The 17,746-nt window shown below is 36.2% G+C and overlaps 1 protein-coding gene across 8 annotated transcripts in view; it reads right to left on the reverse strand.

Annotated features, from left to right (window-relative positions):
• Positions 1-17,746, reverse strand: part of EFCAB5 (EF-hand calcium binding domain 5) — a 177,895-nt gene that overhangs the window by 88,217 nt on the left and 71,932 nt on the right. For all 8 annotated transcript variants that reach the window (XM_072779181.1, XM_072779183.1, XM_072779188.1 and 5 more), the window contains 2 exons: positions 16,923-16,971; positions 15,300-15,370 (listed from right to left, as the gene is read on the reverse strand). In XM_072779181.1, the coding sequence (XP_072635282.1) occupies positions 15,300-15,370; positions 16,923-16,971 (120 nt within the window). The remainder of the gene's footprint in view (positions 1-15,299; positions 15,371-16,922; positions 16,972-17,746) is intronic.

The raw sequence follows: 17,746 nt of genomic DNA on the forward strand, positions 1-17,746 counted from the left end.
TCAGGTCATGATGTGGGGGTCCTGGGATTGAGTTCTGCATTAGGCTCCCTATACAGAGCCTGCTTCTCCCTCTGCCTGTGTCTCTGCCTCTCTCTGTGTGTCTCTCATGAATAAATAAATAAAATCTTTTTGAAAAAAAGAAAAGAAAACTGAGCATAAGAAAGGGACTATCTCAAAGCAGAGCACTGTGGAGCAAGAACAGACTAAGTCCCAGAAAAGAGAATTCAGGTAGAGGCATGGTCCTTATTCACTCCTGCACCAATTCCTTAGTGTCACAGAATCTGAAGTTAATATTTAAATCCTAGTGGATAGTATTTGTAGTTTTGCATATAGCCCATTATATGATTCAGGTGCAGACTTCATACCACTTGAAGCCCAGGCCAACTGAAGGATGCTCCTGAGAAACTGACCCTTACTTTACCCAGTCCCATAGTAAACAAGAAGGTATTAGATTGTTTTCACTTGCCCCTGGTGAGCAGGTAGATGTGTGGCCAGAGTCTTCACAATGATCAGGTGGGAGATAAGATCAAAGCAAAGAGAACTCCTCAATGAGGGTGGTCAACTGCCTCAGTTTCCCTGGGACTTCCCTAGTTTTAGCACTGAGAGTCCAGTGTTCTAAGAAACCCCTCAGAGATGAGCAAACCAGGATGGTTTGAAAATCTAGACATTAATCCATGCCAATGGTTTAATTCCTATGGAAAACTTTGGAGAACCTCTGTTTGGAAGCATGGTGTGTTGTATCCTGCTTTTACACAGCAGACCATTTCTGTAAATATCTAAATCCTTTGCCATAAAAGAAACTTCACAGCCTTTAACTATGTGGGAAGCAATCATTCCATTACCATCCCATTGGATAACCACACATGGGGCAAACAGGACAGAGAGTTCTTATTCTATGGTATGCATTCATCCATTCTCAATCCATTTGTTGTATTTATATAATCACATGATAAAGAATATATAAGTGTTTGTTACAGATAACTGGGAATGACAATGAACACAAATGACAACCTGAGTCAGGATTCTGGTGCCTAGAGTGAGCAGGTCATACCTCCTGATAAGTAGGTCATACCCCCCTAGAGAATAGTCTTTTAAAAGATCCCACTCTTGGGCAGCCCCGGTGGCCCAGCGGTTTAGCGCCACCTTCAGCCCGGGGTGTGATCCTGGAGACCTGGAATCGAGTCCCACGTTGGGCTCCCTGTGTGGAGCCTGCTTCTCCCTCTGCCTCTCTCTCTCTCTCTCTCTCTCTCTCTCTCTCCCCGCCCAATCATGAATAAATAAATAAAATCTTAAAAAAAAAAAAAAAGATCCCACTCTTGGGGATTCCTGGGTGGCTCAGCGGTTTAGCACATGATCCTGGAGTCCCAGGATGGAGTCCCACATGGGGTTTCCTGCATGGAGCCTGCTTCTCCCTCTGCCTGTGTCTCTGTCTCTCTCTCTGTCTCTCTCTCTCTGTGTCTCTCATGAATAAGTAAATAAAATATTTAAAAAGTAAATAAATGAATAAAGAGATTCCACTCTTGTTTGAGAAACCTATACTTTGTATTACTTTGGAGGCAAAAGTTGGAGGAACTAACTTTGAAATTACACCAGGGAAAGAATATAACCTAGGCCAGAGCCAGTTGATACTATCAGTAGAAACAGAAGTATGTCAGTCTCTGGAGCCCCCAGAGGTGGGGAAAGAGGATCTGCAGTGAAAAGAAGTCAGCCTCCCTCAGTTCCTCACTGTGGGGTCTTTGGAGTTTCTCTTCTACCTGAGGCTGTCTTTACCTTTCACTCCATGAACTCTTGTCATACTAAAAGTCATCACTCATGGTTTAGAGATAAGAAAGTTCCTTTCCCTGGTAGTGCATGGTGATGCATTCTTCAGATAGCATTTTCCCCACAGAAAGTCACTCTTATGAAGAACTCCATTTCGGGCACATTCAAACTACAGACCCCAGAGGAGCCTGGGTGGCTCAGTTAGTTAAGTATCTGTCCAATTCTTGATCTCAGCTCTTGATCTCAGGGTTGTAAGTTCAAGCTGGGTGTGGATTCTACTTTAAAAAGTAACAAAAAAATAAAATAAAATAAACCACAGACTCCAGTCACTATATAAAATATCCCTTCTATTTCATGTTCCAAAAAACCTACAGAGACCTTTTTTTTGGAGAGGGGCATACAGCCATTTGTGGGACTGTCATTAAAAAATTATGGGCATTTTAACAACTCCAGGTAACTTTTGCTTTAAGATGTATCATGCTTATTTCTCAGACTTCTCTGGAAGCAAATTATTAGAAAATTCTTTATCATAAAAAGGAAAATTCTTATCAAAACAAATGGAATTTCTAGAGCTCAAAAAGTCCAGGAAATTAAAAGAAACTTCCTACCTAAAAAATCTAACTATGTTGTCTATAACCACATTAATGGTGGTTTTCGTCTATTGATAAAAAAAATTAATCAGATAGTGAAATGAAAGGGTAGATCCTCTGTAAGGTTGAAATCTGGAAATTTCAGGAAAGATACACTTGTCAGCACCTGCTTACTTCTGGCCTGAGCACAATAATGGAAACCCAGTGAAATCCAAACTTTAAGACCTCAGTTCCTTTTTTTTTTTTTTTTTTTTTTATTTTTTTTTTTTTTTTTTTTAAATTTTTTTTTTTTTAATTTTATTTATTTATGATAGTCACATAGAGAGAGAGAGAGAGAGAGAGGCAGAGACATAGGCAGAGGGAGAAGCAGGCTCCATGCACCGGGAGCCCGACGTGGGATTCGATCCGGGGTCTCCAGGATCGCGCCCTGGGCCAAAGGCAGGCGCCAAACCACTGCGCCACCCAGGGATCCCCTCAGTTCCTTTTTAAACTTGCAAACGATATCTATTTTGACAACTCAACCAGTGTTAAAATGATACAACTGCTAAGTTTTGTCTGCTGGAATGAGTTGTCTTTTGGAAACCAGAGTGTTCTGAGAATTTAACAAGCCTGACATTCTCCCAAAACATATTTCTTTTGTATAAATATTCAACTTACAAAACAAAAATCCTAAATAAATCAGTACATTCTACATCTTAAATTGTTCCTGTCAACATAGAAATGTCTAAAGGTTCCTTTGAAAGTTAGGGGCGAAAGGTATGGCAGGTCATTAAACCTATTGACCACCAGATGAGTTTCCTATATGAAATCTGCCCCACTGAAGTCTCTTTTATTTTATTATGCATCCCTTGGCAGTGATGAATATAATAATCATAATGCTTTGTACCTGTTGGTTGCTTTGTAATTGTCTTGTTGTGGTGTGTTCCTTAGTTTGCTTATACTTTGACCCTGGATCCCACTCTGGTTTCATCCAGCTTGTCTATGTCTGCATGCTCATATATACACACACACACATACACACACACATGCACACATCCATATACACATACACTGTATGTACTCACAGGCACACTTCCATACAACAATGCATTATCTGGTCCTCAAGGGTAAAAAATACAACTTCTGACTTTGACATCTCTCCTCCAGAAAGTAAATATTCATTATTTAGTATATACTCAATAACTGAGAGACTAGATATGAATATATTCTTCTCTAATATGTTATAAAGAATATAAAATATTCTTCTAAAAGTAGTTATTTTTGGTCTTCATTTACGGAATAAAACAGATGAAAAGCAAGAGAGGTTATACTCCACAAAAAGATTGTCACCTGTTCATTTAGCCATCAAAAATAGACACCTAGGAAAATGGTATGTATATGGAAGCATCTGTGATCATATGTTCTCTGCATTTGTCTTTCTCTATATATTATTACTCAATGATTCTGTTTTCTTCAAACACGCTCCATCCTGAATGCTAATTACACTGCTTATTACAAATGATCACAGGTAATTGCATGGCGCAGTATCTCCACTGGATGGCACGTGTGTGTAATATCTTGCCCCTGAGCCCAACATTTACAATTTTATTTTCTTCCAGTTTGATTAAATGAGTGTTGATAAAATAGCCTTAAAGCAAATCTCTTTAAAAACAAATATTCCAAACACTACTTCTATGTCATATGCTATATAGAATGGCTCAATGATTTGTTGATCAGATAATTAAATATTTTCAACAAATATTTCTATACAGAGGATCCCTGGGTGGCTCAGCAGTTTAGCGCCTGCCTTTGGTCCAGGGTGCGATCCTGGGGACCCTGGATCAAGTCCCACATCGGGCTTCCTGCATGGAGCCTGCTTCTCCCTCCGCCTGTGTTTCTGCCTCTCTCTCTCTCTGTGTCTCTCATGAATAAATAAATAAAATCTTTTAAAAAATTAAAAAAATATTTCTATACAAGAAATATTTTCTTGATTTCTCTTGATGTAATAATTCTTCTCTATAATGAAAGTACCTGAATATGGGTTGTTTACACTTCAGGAAGAGAAGTTGGGAAATGTCAGGAAAACTAATATTAATAGGTCAAACCACTCATTAAAACAAAAGTGTGTGTGTGTGTGTGTGTGTGTGTGTGTAGACATATACTATATATATATACACACAAAGGTATTATGTAGAATGTTAATGAGTTTGTATCAAGTATCATTGGGTTTACATGACTTACCCATTTCCTCATTTTAATTGTATGGATATACATACACACACATATATACACATATTTGGATATATATGTATTTGTATATGATTTGTGTGTATGAATACATGTATGTGTGTATATGTATATATTTACTGAATTAATTAAAATAAATAAAGAGAGAAGGAAAGTAAAACTGACATCAGACTTCACAACATTCAATACCAGGAAACAATTAAGCAAAGTCTAGTTGTTTTTAGGTGAAAAGAAATTATGACCTAATTACACTATACCCATATACAGTATATTTTTAGAGGCAATATGTGGACATTTTCAACACAAAAGAACTCAGAAAATATAATACTTATATGACCTTCCTGAAAAAAACTACTTTATAATAAATTCAGCCAATTAAGAGATGAATCAAAATAAGTAGTTCGGGTATAGCAAAGCCATTGTAAAAGGACAGGAAGTGCTATTTATTTATTTATTTATTTATTTATTTATTTATTTATTTATGTTGTTGCTTGCTTGTTTGTTTGTTTTTAAAGATTTTATTTATTTATGAGAGATACAAAGAGAGAGAGGCAGAGACATAGGCAGAGGGAGAAGTAGGCCCGGGACACCGAGGGACACCGAGATCACGCACTGAGCCAAAGGCAGAGGCTCAACCACTGAGCCACCCAGGTATCCTAGAACTGCTTTTTATTTTGGTGTAGTCCTAATAGTTTAATTTGCTTGTGGAAACATATCTAGAAAGATGTTTCTACAGCTAATGTCAAAGAAATTACTGCTTCTGTTTTCTTCTACAAAATTTATGGTTCAGGTCCCACTTTCAGATCTTTAATCCTTTTTGAGGGTTTGTGTGTGTGTGTGTGTGTGTATGGTGTGAGAAAGTGTAGCCGTCTAGTTTTTCCAATACCATTTGTTAAAGAGACTGTCTTTTCCCCATTGTATATTCTTGTCTCTTTTGTCAAAGATTAATAGACCATACAATTGTGGGTTTATTTCTGGACTCTCCATTCTGTTCTCTTGATCTATATATCTATTTTTATGCCAGTATCATATTGTTTTGATTATTATGGCTTAGAATATATCTTTTTTTTAAAAGATTTTATTTATTTATTCATGAGACACACACACACACACACACACAGAGAGGCAGAGACACAAGCAGAGGGAGAAGCAGGCTCCACGCAGGGAGCCCGACGTGGAACTCGATCCCAGGTCTCCAGGATCACACCCTGGGCCGAAGGTGGCGCTAAACCACTGAGCCACTGGGGCTGCCCTAGAAAATATCTTGAAACCCAGAATTGTCATAACTACAGCTTTGTTCTTCTTTCTTAAAATTGCTTTGGCTATGTGGGGTCTTTTGTGGCTCCTTACAAATTTTTGGATTATTTGTTCTAGTTTTTATATAGCAAAGGAATCCATTAACAAAACAAAAATGCAACCTACTGAATGGGAGAAGACATTTGCAAATGATGGTTTTCGATAAGGAGTTAATACCTAAAATATATAAAGAATTTTAACTCAATACCAAAATATATAATATATATATTATATATATTATATATATATAATATATATAACTCAATACCAAAAAAATAATCCAACTAAGAAACAGAGGACCTGAATAGACATTTTTCCAAAGAAAACATACAGATGGCCAACAGACACATGGAAAGATGCTCAATGTCCCTAATCACTGGGGAAATGCAACTTAAAACCAGAATGAGATATTATCTGACATCTGTCAGAATGGCTAAAATAAAAAATACAAGAAATAACAAATGTTAGCGAAGATACAGAGAAAAAGGAACCATCGTGCACTGCTGGTAGAAATGTAAATTGGTGCAGCTTCTGTGGAAAACAGTATGAAGGTTCCTCGAAAAATTAAAGATAGAATTACCATATGATTCAGTAATTCCACTACTGAGTATTTACCCAAAGACAATGAAAGCACTAATTTAAAAAGATAAATGTAACCCTATGTTTATTGCAGCCCTGTTTACAATGGCCAAGATAAGGAAGCAACCTAGGTGTCCATCAATAGATGAACGGATAAAGAAGATATGGTAAGGGATGCCTGGGTGGCTTAGTGGTTGGGCACCTGCCTTTGGCTCATGTCGTGATCCCGGGATCCAGGATTGAGTCCCGCATCGGGCCCCTGCGAGGAACCTGCTTCTCCCTCTGCCTATGTCTCTGCCTCTCTCTATCTCTGTCTCTGTCTCTCACGAATAAATAAATAAATCTTTTAAAAAAAAAGATACAGTACATATATATGCAAGGAATATTATTCAGTCATAAAAAATAAATCGTGTCATTTGCAATAATGTAGATGGACCTACAGAATATAATGCTAAGTGAAATAAGTGATTCAAAGATTAATATCTTGGGATCCCTGGGTGGCGCAGCGGTTTGGCGCCTGCCTTTGGCCCAGGGCGTGATCCCGGAGAACCGGGATCAAATCCCACATCGGGCTCCCTGTGCATGGAGCCTGCTTCTCCCTCTGCCTGTGTCTCTGCCTCCCTCTCTGTAACTATCATAAAAAAAAAAAAATTAATATCTTATGATTTCACTCATATGTAGAATTTGAGGAACAAAGCAAATGAACAAATAAAGAAAAAAGGAAACAAAAAAACAGACTCTTAAATGCAGAAGACAAACTGGTGATTGCCAGAAGGGAGGTAAGTGAGAGGGATGGGTGAAATAGATAAAGGGGATTAAGAGTATACTTATGAGCACTGAGAAAAGTATAGAACTGTTCAATCATTATATTATATACCTGAAACTAATATAACATTGTATAACTACACCTCAATTTAAAAAGGGGGGGGCAGGGCTCCTGGGTGGCTCAGTCCATTAAGTGTCCAACTCTTGATTTCCGCTTAGGTCCTATTTCAGGATTGTGGGATGGAGCCCTTACTTGGACTCTGCCCTTAGTGCATGGAGTCTGCTTGTTCCTCTCCTGCTCCTCCCTCCAATCCCCTCCCTCTCAAATAAATAAGTGAAATATTAAAAAAAATAAAAATAAATTTTAAGAAAGGACAGCAAGTGAATCTCAAATCCATTAGTTCAAGATTAATCAACTATGGGAATTATAATTACAGAAAAGAAAGTGAATAATGTAAATCTGCATAAAATAAAAATTATAAAATAACTAAAATTGGGAAACAAGGAAAAAGAAGATGAGGGAGTATTAAATACCTTCATCTTTTATAGTAGAGTGTCAATTGTTATTTCTATAATTGAAATATGTGATTAAAAAATAATGAATGGAGGGGCACCTGGATGCCTCAGTCAGTTAAGCGTCTGACTGTTGATTTTGCCTCAGGTCATGATCTCAGGGTTTCAAGCCCAGAATCGAGTTTCACACTGGGTATGGAGCTTGCTTAAGTTTTTCTTCCCTCTGCCTCTGCCCCACCCTCCTCTCTGAAAAATATAAATAAAATAATAATAAGTGGATCATCGTAATAATAATAATAATAATAATAAAATTTTCATCATAGAGTCTTAGAGTGATTTTAGAATAATTTTTGTGAGGTTATGTTCAATTTCAATAATTACTTTTTTTTTTAATTTTTATTTATTTATGATAGTCACAGAGAGAGAGAGAGAGAGAGAGAGGCAGAGACACAGGCAGAGGGAGAAGCAGGCTCCATGCACCGGGAGCCTGACGTGGGATTCGATCCCGGGTCTCCAGGATCGCGCCCTGGGCCAAAGGCAGGCGCCAAACCGCTACGCCACCCAGGGATCCCTCAATAATTACTTTTATTTCAGATTTTCTTTTTCCATTGGAATCAGCTACAATATAATATTTTTTATTTTAAGTAACAAAATTTATAACAGATTTTATGATCATCTACGTTGCTATATACCCATCTATCTATTAAGACAGTATATAAAATTATTTTACATAAAGCTCACCTTTATGTAAAGGGTAACAATAGTTATTTCTGGGTAAGAAATTTGTGGTGATTTTATTTATCATTTATTTATTTTAAAGACTTATTTATTTTTAGAGAGGGAGGAGAAGCAGAGGGGCAGAGGGAGAAAGAGAGAATCTTAAGCAGACTTCCCAGTCAACACATAGCCTAATGCAGGGCTCAGTCTCACAATCCTGAGATCATGACCTGAACTGAAACCAAGAGTTGGACATTTAACCAACTGGGCCACCCAGGCACCCCAATTTGTGGTGATTTTAAAACCTCTGTCTTGGCAGCCCAGGTGGCTCAGTGGTTTAGCGCCGCCTTCAGCCCAGGGCATGATCCTGGAGACCAGGGATCGAGTCCCACGTCCGGCTCTCTGCATGGAGCCGGCTTCTCCCTCTGCCTGTGTCTCTGCCTCTCTCTCTCTCTGTCTCTCTGTCTCTCTCATGAATAAATAAATAAATCTTTAAAAAATTTAAAAAATAAAATAAAATTTCTGTCTTTGTACTTTTATGTTTTGTTTGAATTCTTTTTTGGTAACAGTAATATTTACAAAATTGAATACTTTTTCTTGAAAAAATATGCCAATGTATTAACAAAAATTCAAAGTTATGGGAATATATATATTATTATTTTATTTTATGTTTATCTATTGTTTTAAAATTCCCCACCACATCCCTTTTAAGAATTTTAAGTCTATAATTTCTTATCATTTAAATATTTAGTAGCATTCCAGATAATTAGATACAAGATTCCACATAATCAGATATAAGATTCTGACTCAGTAATTATTTAAAAGAGTATTTTTAAAATTTCCAAATGATTGGACTTCAATAATTTTAAAATTTATTACTTTCCAGTTTTATTACATAATGATTTTTTTAAAAAAGATTTTTATTTATTTATTTGAGAGAGCGTGAGAGAGAGCATGAGAGGGAGGAAGGGCAGAAGAAGAAGCAGACTCCCTGCTGAGCAGGGAGCCCAGTAGGGGGCTTGATCTGAGGATCATTGGGATTATGACCCGAACCAAAGACACGTAACTGACTGAGCCACCCAGGCGCCCCTACGTAATGATTTCCAGGTTGGGGAATTTATAAGGTTTTCTCGGTGGCCTATTTATGATAAATTTTTACCAATATTCTGTGAAAACTGAAACAAGATCTATAGGAATTGAAGTCTGATAAGTAATTTACAGGTTGTTTATATCCTTATGAGGATTTGTTTATGTTTATGTTTACAGAGAGGTTATGTTTTACCTCTCTGATTTATCAAATACTTAAACAAAAGTTTTACTACTTCACACCATACATGAAATGAACTCAAAATGGATCAAAGACTTAACTAGGCATATATGGAAGAGTTAAAGCTATAAAATTTTAAGGAGTCTATCTTTCTGACCTTGAATTAAGCACTGGTTTCTTAGATATGACTATTTTTAAAAAGATTTTATTTATTTATTTGAGATAGAGAGCAAGAGCGAGTAAGAGAGAGAGATAGAAAGTGAGCACAAGGAGGGGAGGGGGCAGAGGGAGAAGAAGCAGCAGCTCAGCCGGGAGCCTGATGATGGGCTCAGATATGACCAAAAGGAAAAGCAACAAAAGTAAAAAATTAGATAAACTGCACTTCACCCAAATTAAAAACTTTGTGTGTCAAAGGACATTATCAAGAAAGTGGAAAGATATCCACACCTGACTGGCTCCAATTGATAGAGTCTGTGTCTTGATCTCAGTATTGTGAGTTCAAGCCCCATGTTGGGTATAGAGATTACTTTAAAAACATTTAAAAATGGGGATCCCTGGGTGGCTCAGCAGTTTAGCACCTGCCTTCAGCCCAGGGCCGCCTGCCTTTGGCCCAGGACATGATCCTGGAGTCCCAGGATCAAGTCCCACATCAGGCTCCCTGCATGTAGCCTGCTTCTCCCTCTGCCTGTGTCTCTGTCTCTGTCTCTCTCTCTCTGTCTCTCATGAATAAATAAATAAAATCTTTTTTAAAAAATTTAAAAAGTAAAAATTTAAAAAGGAAGTAGAAAGATAACACAGAATTGGAGAAAGTATTTGCAAATTATATATTTGACAAAAGATTATCTACAGTATATAAAGAACTCTTATAACTCAAAAATATGAAAGTACAAATAACCTAATTAAAAATAGTCAAAGGATTGGGATGCCTGGGTGACTCAGCCAGTTAAGCGTCTACCTTTGGCTCAGGTCATGATCCCAGGGTCCTGGGATGGAGCCCATCATCAGGCTCCCGGCTGGGCTGCTTCTTCTTTTTCCTCTGCTCCTCTCCCCTCCTTGTGCTCACTTTCTATCTCTCTCTCTTACTCGCTCTTGCTCTCTATCTCAAATAAATAAATAAAATCTTTAAAAAAATAGTCAAAGGATCAAGGTAGATATTTCTCCAAAGAAGATTTACAAATGGCCAATAAGCACATGAAAAATATGCTCAATATCACTTTAGCCATCAGGGAAATGTCTTTCAAAGCCACAGTGAGTTACCATTTCATCCCTACAAGGATGGTTATAACTAAAAAACAAAACTAAAGAATAGAATAACAAGTGTTGGCAAGGATGTGGAACAGTTAGAACTCTCATTCTTTGTTTGTGGAATATGAACTTGTGCAGCCACTGTGGGAAAGGGTCTGGTAGTTCCTCAAAAGGTTCAACAGAGTTATATGATCCAGCAATTCCACTTATAGGTATATACCCAAGACAATTGAAAACATATGTTCACACAAAAACTTATACACAAATGTTCATAGCAACATTATTCACAATAGTCAAAAAGTGAAAACAACCCAAACAAACAAATTATCCATCAACTGATAAATAGATAAATAAAATGTGGTATGCTTATACAAAGAAATATTATTCAGCAATAAAAATAAATGAAGTACATGCTACATTAAGTGAACATACTGCAAAATGGGTGAACCTTGGCAACTTTATACTAAGTGAAAGAAGCCAATAACAAAAGGGCACATATTTTGTGATTCCATTTATATGAAATTTCCAGAGTAGGCAAAGCCATACAAGAAAGTATATTAGTGGTTGCCTAGGTTTACCTAGAGGTTTAGAGAGAAATAGGAGAAGACTGCTAATGAGCATGAGGTTTCTTTTTTTGGGTGATGAAAAAGTTCTATGGATTGTTGATCACACAATTCTGTAAATATACTAAAAAATGATGAATTGTACACTTTAAATGGAAGAATTTTAAGGTATGTATAGAAGGCTGAATAATGGACCTCAAAGACAGCAGGTTCTAATCCTTGGAATCTGTAAATATGACCTGGTATGGGAAAGTCTTTGTAGCTGTGATTAAGTTAAGGTATTTTAGATGAGGAGATTATCCTGGGTTATGTAATCACATATATCCTTATAAGGGGGAGGTTTCTCAGACAGAAGAGGATGAGGCACTATGGCCACAGAAGCAGAGATTGGTGATTGTAGCCACAAGCCAACCACCAGAAGCTACAAGAGGCAATTTTCTACAAGACTCTCTAGAGTGAATGCAACCCTGCCAACAGCGTGACTTTGGCCCAGTAATAATGATTTTGCGCTTCTGGCCTCCAGAACTATGAGGGAATAATTTGTTTTTTAGCAACCAAATTCGTGGTAATTTGTTGCAGCAACTATAGGAAATAAATGTAGTATGTGAATTATATCTCAATAAAGCTATTATCAAAAAAGTTTTAATATTTAATTGTTAACTTTTCATTATATTTCTAATCTATTTTTCTTTTTTAAAAAAAGATAGTATTTATTTATTTTGAGGGGGGGAGTCGGGGGAGAGTCAGAGAGAGGGGGAGGGAATCTCAAGCAGACTCCATGAGTGCAGAGCCCAACACAGGGTTCAATCCCACAACCCTGAGAACATGACCTGAAGTGAAACCATGAGTCAGACACTTAACCAACTGAGCCACCCAGTACCCTTTCTTTTTTTCCTTTTATATATTCTAATTTCCATAAATTCATAGTTTTAAATTAGTCCTATCATCTTTATTATTTTTAAATTTTAGAAACTTAAAATTTTAACATTTACAAATATAAAAATAGTCTTGGTTCCATGACATGATTCTTAATATTTAAATCTGCTGTTTTGTTTATTGTTTATTTTCATTATTTGATACTCTTTTAACAATGGTTTTAATTTCATCTTTTTTGTCACTTTTTATTAGATACTTTGCTTATTATAAAGTGCATACAGCATCTTTTTTCCATTATCAAAACCCACCAATCATAAGGTAGACTACTGATTTAGATATTTTAAAGTTATATAGAAAATGTTTAACTTCACTAGTAATCAAAAAGATAAAAGTTAAAAAACAAAATGCATTCAAATTGGAGTGGTTTTTCTTTTTAAGATTTTATTTATTCATTTGAGAGAGAGAGAGAAAGTGTGAGCAGGGAGGGGCAGAGGAGGAGGAAGAAGGAGAAAGAATCTGAAGCAGACTCTGTCTGCATTGAGTGCAGAGCCCAAAGCAGGACTGGATCCCACAACCACCAGATTATGACCTGAGCCAAAACCAAGAGTCCCAGGCTCAACCAGCTGAGCCACCCAGGCACCCTGCAGAGGTTTCTTATAGTCGATAATACCCACTGTTGGTGAGAATATGGTACTTTGAAAGCTCTCATACATTGATAATGGGAGAATAAATCAATACAATTAAAAGCATAATTTGACAATAGATACCCAAATCTTTCCAGTGTGCATTCTTTGACCTAGTAATACCCTCTAGGAATCTATCCTAAAAATTACTAGAGTTGTGTCTTAGCTGAGGCTGCCATAGCAAAATTCCAAAAACTGCTGGCTTCAACAACAGAAATTTGTTTTCCCATAGTTCTGGAGGCTGAAAAAGCTTTATTGCTTTACTATAGTAAAATCTGTATTACATTTTTATTAAAAAAATAAAAGTTTCTAAATTGCCCACTTTTAGGGAAACTAGTATAAGCCAAAAAGCCAAGTAGCACATAGAATCAGTGTCTTGCAAAGAAATAGAAATATTACTACACTAAAGCAATAAGGCCTTAGCTTTTTCTAAACCATGTTAATATTATAGTTCATTCTTTTGTATATTTCTTAGTAACTTGTCTTGTTTGTATCATCAAGATTGTAATTTATGGCAGTGATTTACTGACAACATGGAGAGGCTAATGCCGTTGAAATATTTTTACCACTTTCAGGGAGAAAGGAACATGCCACATCACACAAAACCACAGGGGAAGCACCAGGTTTGGTCAGAAGAGGACTAAGGAGAAAGTCTAGGTCAGAGCCTTTATTGGGTTTCCTCAGGAAAAGTAAGACAGGGTATGGTGAACAGCTTAGAATTGGCTAGCTTGAATAATTCTGGTGGGCTTTGGGGCATAGGCGCCATCCCTAGTTGTCTGGTACCTGGCCCTGGGTTGATTTAGGTCAGAGGAAATATTGGCTTGGTGAGATTTAGATAAGGAGGTGGTTCCGGGTATGGGGTTTGGGTCACAGGAAAGATAAAAACAACTTTGGATATGAGTTTGGTCCTGTGACTAATGGCTGCCATGTAGACAAATACAGATCTAAGAAACCACAGAATGTAACTAAAACAGAATTGTCACATTTTTCTATGATAATGACTTCAAGAAGGATTCCAGAATTCTTCACACAGAACTTTGAAACTGTATACAGTATATAGTCATCACCTACAATGGAGCCAGGGTATAGGAGAGAAGGAAAAAGTTACCCTGACTCTGGGACTCAGAGAAAAACCAGGGAAATTAGAGGAAAGACATGAACAAATATAAAATCAGCCTATAAAAGACTTAGGACTCTGGTACCATTAGATGGCTTCTTTTGCTTATCTTAATACAACCCAAATACAAAAGTAATCCCATGCTTTTTCAGATAAAATGTTCCATAGATGAAAGACTCTTAACTCTAGGAAATAAACTGAGGGTCGCTGGAGGGGAGGTGAGTAGGGGGATGAGGTAACTGGGTGATGGGGATTAAGGAGAGCATGTGATGGGATGAGCACTAGGTGTTACACGCAATTGATGAATTATTGAACTCTACACCTGAAACTAATGATGTACTATATGTTGACTAACTGAATTAAATTTTTTTAAGAAAATAAATACTTTGTAGACTTTGAAACCAAACTGCCTGAGTACAAATTTGCACAGCTTCCCCAATTATGAGACCTGTGCCAGTTACTTAACCATTTTGTACCTAAATGTCTTTGTCTATAGGGGATCCCTGGGTGGCTCAGCGGTTTGGCCCCTGCCTTCCACCCAGGGCGTGATCCTGTAGTCCTGGGATTGAGTCCTGGGATTGAGTCCCACATCGGGCTCCCAGCATGGAGCCTGCTTCTCCCTCTGCGTATGTCTCTCTCTCTCTCTCTCTCTTTCTCTCTCTCTCTCTCTCTGTGTGTCTCTCATAAATAAAAAAATAAAATCTTAAAAAAAAATAAAAGCAGGAAGAAGGATTGCTGAGCACGTTACCTGAGTTAATACATGGATAGCTTAGGACAATGGCCCATAGGAAATGTTTTATAACTTTTAGATTTCATTATCTAAAAGTCAGTGAAAAAATAAGCTGGTTTTTCCTGATCTTAACTGAAGGTGTGAGTGAAGATTTTTCTCCCTTTCAAAGCAAGAGGACCAGTAACTGAAAGAAGCTGTAAAATGCCTTTGATCATAAGATGTACCCTAACTTCAGAGAAGTTAAAATAAAATAAATATTGCATCTTAGAATAGAAACAAGTTAGTATACCTTAGTTTAATTTAACTCTAAGTTAATGTCTGTATGACATCCAGGCAAAATAATTTGATTCAAATAATGAATAACTTCTTACTTCTATAAATTCTGTTTTGTTCAATCTTGGTCCCATCGAGTCAACAATATCCAATGGTTTGCAACATGTTTCTAATTGTGGAAAAAAGGTTATTTGCTAGTTAGTTTGGCTATAATACATTCATATTTCATATTCATTTTATAGCACTTTAAAAAAGGACATAAAATTATTTCTTAATGTCCATCTTAACATCCATCAATATTCACAATGAAGCAAATGATATATAGTTGGGTAACATTGCAATTACTACAAAATTATTATTTTTCCTGGCTTTTATTTAAACCAAGCAACCCAAACACTGAAATAAACATTTCTACATTATTAATGACCAGCCTGAGATAAAGCAAAAACAAATATTCATATCAATAGTATAAAAAAGACTACAAAAACAACTGTGTTGGTTTATGCTAGCATTTATATAAGCATGTCCTAAAATATAACACTTCTACAAATTTTCTTTTTAAATATTTTGTCTTCAATGTTTCTTAAATTAAATAAATAATATATTAATATGTTCTTTTAGTAAAGGATTCAAATAATACATTTAAATGTAGGGAGTTGGCTTGAAGATTGAGTACACTGAATGTACTGAGTTGGCTCAGTAGGGAGTTGGCGTGAGGATTCTCTTCCTCTACCGGTGCCCCTCCCCCTGCTTGTACTCTCTCAGATAAATAGGTAAATCTTTAAAAAAAAATTTTTTTTAAGCCTGCAATTCCTGCACAATAGAGACTTTCCCTCTCCTGCCAGATATTCAAGTAGGGGGAAAATCTGCTTAGAATAAATTTGAGTCTAGAAACTATTTCACATATAAATACAGAATATATTTTTTACTGTTAAATTTTCGAAGAGTGTAACTACTATGAAAATTTGAGAATGGATTGTATTTTGCTTTCTTCTGAAACTACCAAGAGCTGTCCACCATTTCAGAAAATATGTAATGAGAGATAATGTCATAAGTTTTGTCTGAATTCCAATACACCACATCTGTGTCAGTTTGCATTTGTAGCTCTCCTGTTTATGGGAATTCTATGTATATATACAAATAATTCATTTTGCTCTAATTTCAAAATGTCAAATATAATGAAAATGTTCAATTGGATATAATTTTACTTTGTTTATATCTAACCATTCATTATAAGTAAGTACAAATATCTGATTACAATATGTTTTCTAGTGAAGCTATAATCAGGCATTTATATATTGAAATACAGTACATACAATTTTCTTATATATTTCCTTATATTTTCCCTTTATATCACAATTAGGACATTATATCTTTCTTTTTAAATTCTGTGTATGTAAGTAACATTTTCTAGGAACTTGATAATCAAGGATGATAAAGGGATAATATAGAATATTTATAATATAATGGAGCACTTGACTAAAGGGATTGAAAATAACTGATTCCTTTTCTGTTTTTCTACATTCTTCATCTGGAAAGAGCAAAAGAACTTAAGTATATGTATAAGAACTTTGAATAACATATATCTCAATATTAACTCTATCTTAATCCAGCATCTGTCCCCTTACCACCTCTCTAACCCCTATTAAAGAGGGAAAAATAAAAAAAATAAAAAAAAAAAGAGGGAAAAATAGAAATACTATGGGAATAGGCAGGGTTACCAAGCTGTAAATCTGGATTTTGAAAAAATTCATGAAGAACATTCTGAATCTGCAAATCAAAGAAAATATACCATGTATTACTTCTCAATTGCCATATATTTAGTATTTTAGACTAAAAGCCATCTAGAGTCTATTTAAATCTTGAGTAATCCTTCTCAAGGATTCCTTCTCAACCCAGGAACAGAAATAGTAATAGTTAACATTTAGTTTATAGACTACTTCAAAGTATATCAACTGTTTTTTCACATATTCCCTCAATAATTCCCATTGAGAACGTTCTGTGTGAGAACTAGGATGCTGAAAGTGATCCTATTTTGTCCCCTCCAAGGACATTTCTAGCAATCCTCAGACACTGGGCATCTTTGGCAACCAGCTTGACAATCCAAAAAATCCTTTACAATTCCTCGTTCTTCAATTACTAAAAAACACAAAATTTCTGAGTTCTTGGTCCATTTTTTAAAAATAGATTTGAGGGATCCCTGGCTAGCTCAGTTGGTAGAGCTTGCGACTCTGATCCAGCCCCACACTGGGCATACAGCTTACTTTCAAAAAGGTAGACTTGATTTTTTAGAGCAGTTTTAGGTTCACAGAAAAATTTAGCAGAAAGTACACAGAGTTTCCATATAGTCCCTGCCCCTCCACCACATACATAGCTTCACCCCTATCAACATTCCCCACCACAGTGGTACATTTATTATAATCAATGAACCTACATGAAATATCATCCAAAGTCTATGGTTTACATTAGGAGTCACTCTTGATGTTGTACATTTTATGGGTTTTGGCAAATGTATCATGATGTGTATCCATTGTTATTATATTCT

This window comes from Canis lupus, chromosome 16 (genome assembly GCF_048164855.1).
Source record: "Canis lupus baileyi chromosome 16, mCanLup2.hap1, whole genome shotgun sequence".
NCBI classification, from domain to species: Eukaryota; Metazoa; Chordata; class Mammalia; order Carnivora; family Canidae; genus Canis; species Canis lupus.